Source organism: Capricornis sumatraensis, chromosome 17, assembly GCF_032405125.1.
Source record: "Capricornis sumatraensis isolate serow.1 chromosome 17, serow.2, whole genome shotgun sequence".
NCBI classification, from domain to species: domain Eukaryota; kingdom Metazoa; phylum Chordata; class Mammalia; order Artiodactyla; family Bovidae; genus Capricornis; species Capricornis sumatraensis.
Genome location: NC_091085.1, coordinates 72,978,185 through 72,989,608, shown reverse-complemented (window position 1 = coordinate 72,989,608; position 11,424 = coordinate 72,978,185). Strand labels below are relative to the sequence as shown.

General features: G+C 49.3%; 1 protein-coding gene across 1 annotated transcript in view; it reads left to right on the top strand.

The window, feature by feature from the left end:
• Nucleotides 1-883: 883 nt before the first annotated feature.
• The window catches only part of TFIP11 (tuftelin interacting protein 11), a 15,991-nt gene continuing 5,450 nt past the window's right edge, over nt 884-11,424 (top strand). The window contains exons 1-6 of the mRNA XM_068990296.1: nt 884-938; nt 2,650-2,867; nt 8,516-8,669; nt 8,939-9,095; nt 10,395-10,522; nt 10,872-11,024. Coding sequence (XP_068846397.1) covers nt 2,659-2,867; nt 8,516-8,669; nt 8,939-9,095; nt 10,395-10,522; nt 10,872-11,024 — 801 coding nt within the window. The 5' untranslated portion in view covers nt 884-938; nt 2,650-2,658. The remainder of the gene's footprint in view (nt 939-2,649; nt 2,868-8,515; nt 8,670-8,938; nt 9,096-10,394; nt 10,523-10,871; nt 11,025-11,424) is intronic.

Sequence of the window (11,424 nt, the reverse complement as noted above, 5' to 3'; positions counted from 1 at the left end):
TACAGATAGAGTGAGAGAAAATAAAAAGTAAAATTAGCAGCTAACACTCCCTAAGCATCTGTTATGTACCAGGTACAGTTTTAATTGCTTACCTATTTTATCACAACCATTTTGCTTCAGGAAAGGTAATCAATGCCTTGCCTGGTTTTGCAGTTGTTACGTGGTGGAGCTGAGATTGGAACTCTAGAGCCTGTGAGCTGACGCGGAATCCAGAGCTGGTGAGGGTTTCTCTAGGAGTGTCCCTTGCTTGTCATTTCCTTTGATCCCTGGAGCCTGGCACATTGTGGCACTAGGTACATTTTTATTAGATCAGTGAACTGATTTATTTACCAACCTGTTGGAAAGGAAGAGAATGCAGAGATTGCCTGGCAGAATACTTGGGAGTTTGCCCATTTAATCCTTCACTTAATCAAACTCCTGTAAAAGGCAACCGCTCCGGGCCCACGACCGTGCTTATACTGAGAGACTCGAAGATCCAGGAGACAGTCTTGACCTTCATTATTCCTATTTGAATGTCATGTGCCGTCCCCACCCCACCGCAAATGTCTCATGCACAACTGTCCCAGGAGCTAGTCTCATATCCCCATTTTGCAGATTTAGAATCTCAGGCTGACAAAGGAATCTCTCTCGGCCAGGGTGGCTCGGCGACGTCCGTACCAGTCGTCAGAGGCGGGCGTCACCACGAAGTGAGCGCGACAAGAAACAACAGAAAAACAGCCCTTAGCCGTTCTCGGCCGCGAAAACCTTCACCATATCAATAACTCAAATGCTCTAAATCCAAAGCCGCCCCAGCGTCCCACTGATGCCATGGCAACGGGCGCGTCATATCCGCTGACGTGATGTCATTTCCGGTGCGCCGCATCCGCGTTCCGGCGCCTTAGTGGCGCGTTTCTCGCACCGAGTGGGGCGCTGAGTTTGGTCCGCTGAGCCGGGGAGAGGTGAGCTGGGCCCGGGAGTGGACGGGTAGGGGACGCGGGGGTGTCCGTGCCAGTCGGAGACGGGGCTCTGGCTCGCGGAAGCGGGCCTCGGCCTCGCCGGTCGCGCTTCCCTTTGGCAGACAGCTCGTCCGCAGCGGGCCGGGGGCGGGGCTGCTCGGGGTCTCCCGGCCGACTTGGACCCCGAACCTCCACCGCGGGCCCTGGACGGCGCGGCAGCGAGACGCCGAGCCCTGGCTGCAGTTCACCTGGTTTCAAGCCTCACCAGCCGTGGAACCTAGGGAAGTTAATTTCTCAGCCTCGTTTTACTGAAGTCTGAGGTTCGAAGGCGCTAGCAGTACCTCCTCCCTCGTAGAGGTGCCTTGATGCCTATATTAGATTATCGGCCTGAGGCGTCCAGCAAGGGCTTACTTAGCACCTCCTGGGGGCTCTGTAACTCGTGACAGCTCCGTGCTTTTTACCATGCCCTGTGTCCGAGGAGGCAGCGGTGATCGGCCACTCCTCTGAGAATATTTCCCACCTTTTTCGCGCCTGGATGACGTTGGGACCGGTAGGACCCAACCATTGCACCAGTGAGTTGAGTTAAGAAGGGAAAACTTTCCTACAGAGCTGACCAGAGTTTGAACTCGCCTTAGAAGTGTTGCGAGTTGGCTGTCCCTGAAGCCTACTTTTGGCAGGGGACGACCGAGGATGGGATGGCAGGATGGCATCACGGACTCGATGGACATGAGTCTGAGTGAACTCCGGGAGATGGTGATGGACAGGGAGGCCTGGCGTGCTGTGATTCATGGGGTCGCAAAGAGTCGGACACGACTGAGCAACTGAACTGAGACGGAGGCCACAGCGCTGTCATGCACCTAATGTATTGCGTTGTGGTGCCCCATGCTTGGCACTTGGTCTGCGTTTAATATTCATGCATTGAGTACCAGGTAGAGTGGGGATTTGAACTTGGTCTGTGTGATTTCAGCACCTGCTTTCACAATCACTTTGTTCCATGCTAATCCAGTAATAGGAGGGGCCATAGACCTAATCTGGGACTAGAGTAACAAGCACTTCCTGTGAGCTAAGTGTTTTGAAAGAGCCATCTCATTGATTCTGCCGCACAAGCCTTCTCTAAGGTTGGTACTGTAGTTAATCCACTTAAGAGACAGCTGAATCTCATCACCCAGCTACCCTGAGTGGATTGCTGCATTCGGGTTCACAGATGTGTGCTGTTTTAAGGTCGTATTCATAATCACTACTGCCTTCTAGTGCCTCAAAGAGGTTCCTGTCTGGGGAAGAAAACCTGAGGGTTATATATAAGTGTTTTCTAAAAAAAAGAAATCACTTTGTTCAACTGTTATAAGTCCAGATGAAACTCTTCACTCAACAATAGAAAAAAATAATATCCAGGAAGATGTTTGCCTCATTTGTGAGGCAGTCATCCGTAGAATAACATCCTTAAATTGTTTTTACATGGTTTGTGCGTATGTGCGTGTGGGTGATGTTTGACAACATTGAGAAGGAAATATGTTTTTAACCACATGGACTGTTGGGACTGGTCTTTTTTATTCTGTTTTGGTACCTGTTTTGTAAAATACGTTTTTAGCATCTGCTTTATTGAATTGTAACAGTGACTTCAGTGGATTTTAGTTTGGAGGAAGTTGTGAGGGCAGCTTTCTGCTGCTGCCCTAGGACTTGTCACAAACTGTGCCTTTTCCCTGCCTCCCTTCAGTGACGGGCCATGTCGCTGTCCCACCTGTACCGGGACGGGGAAGGCCACATGGATGATGACGAGGACGAGCGGGAGAACTTTGAGATCACCGACTGGGATCTCCAGAATGAATTCAACCCCAACCGGCAGCGCCACTGGCAGACCAAGGAAGAGGCCACCTACGGAGTGTGGGCAGAGCGAGACTCAGATGAGGAGAGGCCCAGCTTTGGAGGCAAACGGTATGGCTGGTGCGGACCGCTTTCCCCAGGCGTTGGGAGCTACCCCGCTAAGTACGCTTCTCTCCCGGCCTCCCTGAGCCCCTTAGCTGCGACCTCAGCCAGGGAGCCCAGTTCCTCCTTCAGACAGAGTGCTGCTCTCTCACTGACCAATCATGAGTGAGCGATCATGTATCTAAAGCCTTGTGCTGCAGCCCCAGTCCTTCCCTTCCAGGAGCCCAGACCCTGGAGGATGAAGGCAGGCTCACAAATGGAAGTTTTTAACTGACGTAGGACTGGAGGGGGAGTACTTTTCCGGGTGTTGACCCGTTCTGGGAGGTCAGGGAAGATTGAGTGGTGAGGGGCAGGAGGGAGCAGAGCCCCCTGATGGGCGGAGCAGGGCGTCCAGGAGGGTGTGAGTGGTCTTGTGGGGAGACGGGGGAGAGGGAAAGGAGGGGACTGTGGTCTGTGCAGAGGGGGCGAGACGTGGCAGGGGGAGTGTGTGTGCAGACGACCCTGGGAAGCCAGAGTGGAAGCGGGGCTGTGTGATGAGACCCGGGCGGTGGTCCGGGGAGAGGTGGTGGAGACTGGGCTGGGAGGGCAGCTGCGGGCTGGGAGTTCAGGCTGAAAGCCGCCGCCTCCTTGGTGTGAAGTCGTGTGTGGGGGCTGCAGCGTGTTTGAGCAGACTGTAGCAGACTGAGGTTAGTCTGTGTGTCCCCACCTGAAGCCTGGATGCTCCAGCCCGTTGAGACTGTACATTTTTCACAAAAGAGGGAGAAAGAGCAGAGATCCATTCAGCCTCTTTTCATCTGGCAAGAAATGTTAACAGTGGACAGTGTGGATCATAGGGCAGGAATGTATGATCGTAAGATACTAACAGCAGCCAGGACCTGTGGGTCCTGGTCTCACGGGCCTGGCCTCACTGACCTGCTGAGAGAGGCACTAGGTGTAAAACGGGGTAAGTTTCACAGATTAGGAAACAGCGGCGAGTCACGCAGCTGAGCTGTGAGAATCAGGGTCTGATCTGGCGTTGGGCTCTCATATGGCATCTCTTAGGGCGAAATTCCTCTGTGGATCTTACTGCCACAGGGATGTTTATTTACTAGGTTAGTCATTTTAGAAAGCATCACCTTATGTTGCAGTATTCCTGGGCTTTTTCAATGGATTCTTTTCGCTCTTCTTTAACCACACAGTACAGAACTGTCAGGTCCAGTTTATACAAAGGGGAGCTGTGATTAAGAGCTTACTGTAAGTACTGTTCTTGAGGCGATTGGATAAAATCAGTACTTTCCATCTCACAGAGTTAATTTCTTAGCTGTGATAGTTTTCATGAGTACATTTAATGAACACGAGCTTTTCTAAGAATGATTGGTAGAATTGCTAATGTTCTTTCCGTTCATATAATCTCCCTTAAGTGTATTATATTTACGATAGGGACTTATGAACGTGTCTTTTCTTATTTGATTTTTGTGCTTGAAATAGTGTCCAAAACAAATTTTTTGCGGGGGGCGGGGAGGATAGTGTTGTTTACTTAAATGTTGTGTTAGTTTCATGTGTAGAGCAAAGTGAATCCGTCATACGTGTGTATTTCTGTTTATAAGTATATACATAGAAATATGTGGAGAGACGCCACCTTTCCTATATAGGTTGTTACACAGTATTGAGTAGAGTTCTCTGTGGTGCACGGTAGGTCCTTGTCTGTTTCATAGGTGTGTGCGTGTTAACCCTGAGCTCTTTAATTTATCCCTCCCCCGACACTTTCCCTTTGGCAGCCACAAGTTCGATTTCGAGATCTGTGAGTCTGTTTCTGCCTTGGAAACAAGTTCATTTGTGTCGTTTTGAACGCCTATGTTTGTCTTTCTCTGTCGCAGTTCACTTCGTAACGCAGTCTCTCGGCCCATGTATGTTGCTGCAGGTGGCATTATTTCATTGTGTTTAATGACCAAGTAATATTCCGTCGTGTATATGATCATTCCACATCTTTGTCCGCCCATCTGCTGATGGCCATTAGGTTGCTCCCATGTCCTGGCTGTGGTAAATAGTGCTGCAGTGGATACTAGGATGCATGTTATCTTTTTCGGTATTTATTTATTTGGCTGCATTGGATCTTAGTTGTGGCACATGAACTCCGTAGTTGTGTGAGGACTGACTTGCCCTGCGTCTTATGGGATTTAAGTTTCCCCAGCTAAGGATCAAACCTGCGTCCCGTGCATCGCAAGGCTGATTCTTAACGACGGGCCATCTGGGAGGTCCTGGGGTGCACAGATCTTTCTGAATTACGGTTTTCCATGGGTACATGCCCAGGAGTGATATTCCTGGATCAATCGGTGGCTCTGCTCTTAGTCTTTTAAGGCACCTCATACTGTCTCCCCAGTGGCGGCACCAACTAATGTTCCCACCAACTGGGTCTCCTTTCCTCCACGCCCTCTCTAGCATTTGTTGTTTGTAGAGTTTTTGATGATGGCCGTTCTGATTGGTGTGAGGTGATATCTTATTGAAGTTTTTATTTCCGTTTCTCTTACTAGCGGTGTTGGGCATGTTTTTATTTGCCTCTTGGCCAGCTGTGTGTCTTTGGGAAAATGTCTATTTAGGGCTTCTGCCCGTTTTGTGATTTTTTAAAAAAAATATTGAGCTGCCTGAGCTATTTGTAGACTTTAGAGATTAATCCCTTGTTGGTCGCATCTTTTGCAAATATTTTCTCCCAGTTTGTGAGTTGTCTTTTCGTTTTGTTTATGGTTTCCTTTGCTGTGCAAAAGCGTTTGAGATTAATTTGGTTCCATTTGTTTATTTTTGTTTTTATTTCCATTACTCTTAAGAGCTGATTGTTGAGTTTTAAGCTTTGAAGCTGAAGTTTTAAGCCAACTTTTTCACTCTCCTCTTTCACCTTCATCAAGAGGCTCTTTAGTTCCTCTTCACTTTCTGCCTTAAGGGTGGTGTCAACTGCATATCTGAGGTTATTGATATTTCTCCTGGCAATCTTGATTCCACCTTGTGCTTCATCCAGCCTGGCATTTTGCATGATGTGTTCTGCACATAAGTTAAATAAGCAGGGTGACAATATACAGCCTTGACATAGTCCTTTCCCAGTTTGGAACCAGTCCACTGTTCCATGTCCAGTTCTAACTGTTGCTTATTGTCTTGCATACGGATTTCTCAGGAAGTAGGTTGGGTGGTCTGGTATTCCTATCTCTTAAGAATTTTCCAGAGTTTGTTGTGATCCACAACAAAGGATTTAGGGTAATCAGTAATGCTGAAGTAGATGTTTTTTTCTGGAACTCTCTTGCTTTTTCTATGATCCAGCAGATGTTAGCAATTTGATCTCTGGTTCCTCTGCGTTTTCTACATCCAGCTTGAACATCTGGAAGTTCACGGTTCACGTATTGCTGAAGCCTGGCTTGGAGAATTTTGAGCATTTCTTTGCTATATCATGTGAAATGAGAGCAATTGTGCAGTATTTGAGCATTCTTTGGCATTGCCTTTCTTTGGAATTGGAATGGAAACTGACCTTTTCTAGTCCTTTGGCCACTGCTGAGTTTTCCAAATTTGTTGGCATATTGAGTGCAGCACTTTAGCAGCAGCATCTTTTAGCATTTGAAATAACTCAACTGGAATTCCATCACCTCCACTAACTTTGTTCGTATTGACGCTTCCTAAGGCCTGCTTGGTTTTGCATTCCAGGATGTCTGGCTCTAGGTGAGTGATCACACCATCGTGGTTATCTGGGTCATGAAGATCCTTTTGGTATAGTTCTTCTGTATATTCTTGTCACCTCTTCTTAATATCTTCTGCTTCCAATAGGTCCATACCATTTCTGTCCTTTATTGTGCCCATCTTTGCACAAAAATTTCCCTTGATAGCTCTAATTTTCTTGGAGAGATCTCTAGTCTTTCCCATTCTATTGTTTTCTTCTATTTCTTTTGCATTGTTCACTTAGGAAGGCTTTCTTATCTCTCCTTGCTATTTTTTGGAACTCTATTTCAGATGGGTATATCTTTCCTTTTCTCCTTTGCCCTTTGCTTCTCGTCTTTTCTCAGCTATTTGTAAGCCCTCCTCAGACGACCATTTTGCCTTTTTGCATTTGTTTTTCTTGGGGATGGTCTTGATCACTGCCTCCTGTTCAGCGTTACGAACCTCCATCCATAGTTCTTGAGGCTATTGGAGATCTAATAGATCTAATTCGATCTATGGCGATCCATAGATCTAATCTATGGCGATTCGATTTTCAGATCTAATCCCTTGCATCTTTGTCACTTCCACTGTATAATCATTAAGGGATTTGATTTAGGTCTTACTGAATGGTTTTCCCTACTGTCTTCAGTTTACGTCTGGATTTTGTAATGTGTTCATGTTCTGAGCCACAGTCAGCTCCTGGTCTTGTCTTTGCTAACTGCATACAGCGTCTCCGTCTTCAGCTGCAGAGAGTATAATCCATCTGATCTCGGTTTCGACCATTTGGTGAGGTCCACGCGTAGAGTCGAACCTTGTGCTGTTGGAAACGGATGTTTGCTATGATCAGTGCGCTCTCTCGGCAGAACCCTGTTAGCCTTTGCCCTGCGTCATTTTGTACCCCAAGGCCAAACTTGGCTGCTGCTCTGGCTGTCTCTTGTCTTCCTACGTTTACATTCCAGTCCCGTGTGATGAAAAGGACATCTTTTTTTGGTGTTAGTTCTAGAAGGTCTTATAGGTCATCATAGAACTGTTCAACTTCAGCTTCTTCAGCATTACTGGTCGAGGCATAGACTTGGATTACTGTGATATTAAATGGTTTGCCTTGGAAACGGACAGAGATCATTCTGTCATTTTAGAGGTTGCACCCAAGTACTGCATTTCAGACTCTTTTGTTGACTATGATGGCTACCTCATTTCTTTTAAGGATTCTTGCCCACAGTAGTAGATATAATGGTCATCTGAATTAAATACACCCATTCCAGTCCATTTTAGTTCATCGATTCCTGAAATGTCAGTGTTCACTCTTGCCATCTCCTGTTTGACGGCTTCCTATTTATGTTTATTATCATCAGTTATTATGATTACTGATGTTTGAATGTATTCCTCCATTTTACTAGTACTATTAACAGGCTTTATTTCTTAAACCTTTTCCTGCCTTAATCGAATTTACCAAGTTACTGTTGTTTAATGTTAATTAACTTTTGGCCACACTGGGTCTTTGCTGTGAGGGCTTTCTCTAGCTGAGATGGGGCTGCTCTCTAGTTGCCATGTACAGGCTTCTCATCATGGGGGCTTCTTTAGTTGTGGAGTGTGGGCTAGAAGGCGCATGGGCTTAGTTGCCCATGGCATGTGGGATCTTCCCAGACCAGAGACTAAACCTCTGTCCCCTGTGTGGGCAGGCAGATTCTTAACCACTGGACGACCAGGAAAGTCCTCAAGTTATAGTTTTTGTTTTGGGGTTTTTTAAAATGTATTAACTAAAAGGAAAGGTGGACAGTCACATCATACTTAGAATTTTTAGTCAACTCTATGCTGTCATTGGTAAGTCTGAAGTCACAGAGTTGAGACATCAGGTCAAAGTGTCGAATGTGATTACAGGGGAGCCGGGTCTGGGGCACTGAGGATAGGAGTCAGCGCTGCTTTTTTAAAATGGATCCCATGAGGTCTGCTCTGAGGAGCTCTCCTGAGAGAGTTCTTACAGACCCCCTTGTGTTTGCCCGCAGGGCCCGCGACTACTCGGCCCCTGTCAACTTCATCAGCGCGGGGCTCAAGAAAGGGGCGGCAGAGGAGGCGGAGCTGGAGGACTCCGACGATGAAGAGAAACCCGTGAAGCAGGATGAATTTCCTAAGGATTTCGGACCAAAGAAGTTAAAAACGGTAGCATCTTTATTGAAGGGCTGTGACCTTCGTAATATCCCCAGAAGGTTGCTGTGGCCCTGGCATCTGCTGGGGGCCGGTCGTGTGGGCCTGTCCCTGTGGGAGCAGGTTTCCCAGGGGTGGCTGTGCCGGGCAGTCTTTGCGCTGTCCGGAGACGTCCCCGGGGTCCTTGTGGTTCATAGGGTACTTCTCACAGAGCTCCGGGACTGCCCGGCCATGGTTGCATCAGCCGAGCTTGCTTGCTTAGGTTTTTCCTTCTTTGTTTTCAGGGTGGCAATTTTAAGCCCAGCCAGAAAGGTTTTGCAGGAGGAACCAAATCTTTCATGGATTTCGGCAGCTGGGAAAGACACACAAAAGGAATCGGACAGAAGCTTCTTCAGAAAATGGGCTATGTGCCCGGAAGGGGCCTGGGGAAGAACGCTCAAGGTGTGGTGCCCCGCTCGGGGGGCAGGGAGGGGCGCGCTCTGCCTTTGCTCTGCTTTGTTGCTTTTCTGCCAGAATGTGACAGTTGTGCTCTAAGCTCCGTGCTTTATCAAAACTCAGGTTACATAAGATGCCGTATTTCAGCATGGGGGAGGGTCAGGCTTCATACAGCCTGATGGGCTGAAAACAAGCTTCTTTCTGGCCTGCCCAGTGTTTCTAAAAAGTCAGATCAGTTGCCAGTGTTTAAAAATCAGACAGTTTCTCCTAGGTTGTAGATAAGCTACAGTTGAGGAGGTTGGCGGGGATTGGGTTAGCTGACAGCTCCTGCCCCGGTCAGCCCCCGCAGCTTCCTTATTCTGCAAGCTGTCTCCACACCACAGCCCACTCTCCTTGCTCATGTTACTGTGCCTGGGCTCTGCTCACAAGGGGGCAGGATAGGTAGCTTAGCTGCATGAAGCATCCATGGACTTGAGTGAAGATTGGAAAGGTGGCCTGGAATGAGAGTGAAGGCTGTTCTAATTTGGGAGCTCAACAGTACGAGCTGGAAAGGGTCTGGTGGGAAGTTTGGGGTGGGGGCACTTCTTCACGGAAATGCTGTAGTCCCGTTTGTAAACTTTTTTACAAGAAAAATGCATTTATTTTCAAGGCGCAAACTAGTATAGAGCAAAGCAAGCGTAAGAGATAGGGACTACCAATGTGGAGTATCACACGAGTGTGATAAGTATGGGTGGTGAGAGATTGTCACTCATTCGTGTCCGACTCTGTGAGCCTATGGACTGGAGCCACCAGGCCCCTTTGCTCTGGAATTCTCCAGGCGAGCATCCTTGGGTGGGTTGCCATGCCCTTCTCCAGGGGATCTTCCCGACCCAGGGATCGAACCCTGGTCTCCTGCACTGCAGCCAGATTCTTTACCAGCTGAGCCACCAGGGAAGTGTGTGTATATATATAATATAATAAGAAAACAGATGGTGTTTAAATGGCGGCTCCCCCTCTCTTTAGTCAGAATCAACATACCCTTCCCGTAGTAACTGGCTTCCAGGCAAACAGCGTAGGCCAGAGTCGGTTATAACTACTCCCGTCTGCTAAGTGAGTGACCGCAGTGGAAGCGGCCCTCAGGGCCTGCGTGCACTCCTGTTGGCACACTGCTCTGTGATATCGGCAGCAGGGCCAGGTGGGGCGGGCAGGAGCAGCTCCTCTCTGGGCGGTGTGCTGTCCCATGGGAGGACCAGGGAGCGGGTCTCCGCGCGTGGCACACCCACATGACGGCAATGACTGCAAGTCTGTCTCTCTGAAATCCATCAGGCATCATTAACCCAATCGAAGCCAAGCAGAGGAAGGGCAAAGGTGCGGTGGGGGCGTACGGCTCGGAGCGCACCACCCAGTCCCTGCAGGACTTCCCCGTGGTCGACTCGGAAGAGGAGGCCGAGGAGGTGGGTTGGGAGGCGGCCCGGCTGGCCTGTGCGCCTGTCGGTCGGGGTTGATCTGTCTGCTCGTTCGTTAGCTCAGCCAGCGTCCGGGGTTCCGGGGTCAAGCTCACTCTGTGCACCAGCACGGGCCAGAGGCTGGTGTCCCGCCATCAACAGGGAACACAGCACACAAGTAACCAGTGTGGTCAGAAATGGGGGTGTGGGGACAGGGTCTCGCCTTTGTCAGTGGGAGTGGGTGTCAGGCAGCCTCCTCGGAGGGGTCAGCATCCCACAGCACCATTCTCAGCATGGAACCGTGTGGAGGTCTCAGCAGCCCTTTCATCTTCTGATGGACCATGTCCCTCTGACTCAGGAATTTCAGAAGGAGCTGAGCCAGTGGAGGAAAGACCCGAGCGGAAGCAAGAAGAAGCCCAAGTATTCTTACAAGACTGTGGAAGAGCTGAAAGCCAAGGGCAGGATTAGTAAGAAGCTCACCGCTCCCCAGAAGGAGCTTTCTCAGGTCAAGGTAGGTGCCCATAGATGCCCACCCTGGATGGGGGTCTGGGAGACACGCAGTTACCCCACACACGAGAGGCGGTCAGCGAGCACCTGCTCGTAAGGCTCCTGCGGGTCTTCTGTGCAGGGGCGGGAGGGTGTGTGCATGTGCTTTTATCGCGGGTAGCAGCCTCTGTCCGTTCCCTGCACTCAGGGTCATCATCGCCGCCCCGCCCCCCGCCCCCCAACATGACGGTGCTAAGGCTGCCAGTTTCTAGTGTTCTGTTGCTAGACCTTGAACATGGCTGGGTCCGCCTGGGGCAGGTCACTTTGTGCATAGAGCCCTGTCTGTGCTGGGGACAGTTCTTCAGACTCGATTCCTAGAAGTGCAGTCGCCAGGTTGAAGCATTGGAAGCTCTTGGAGTCTCTGA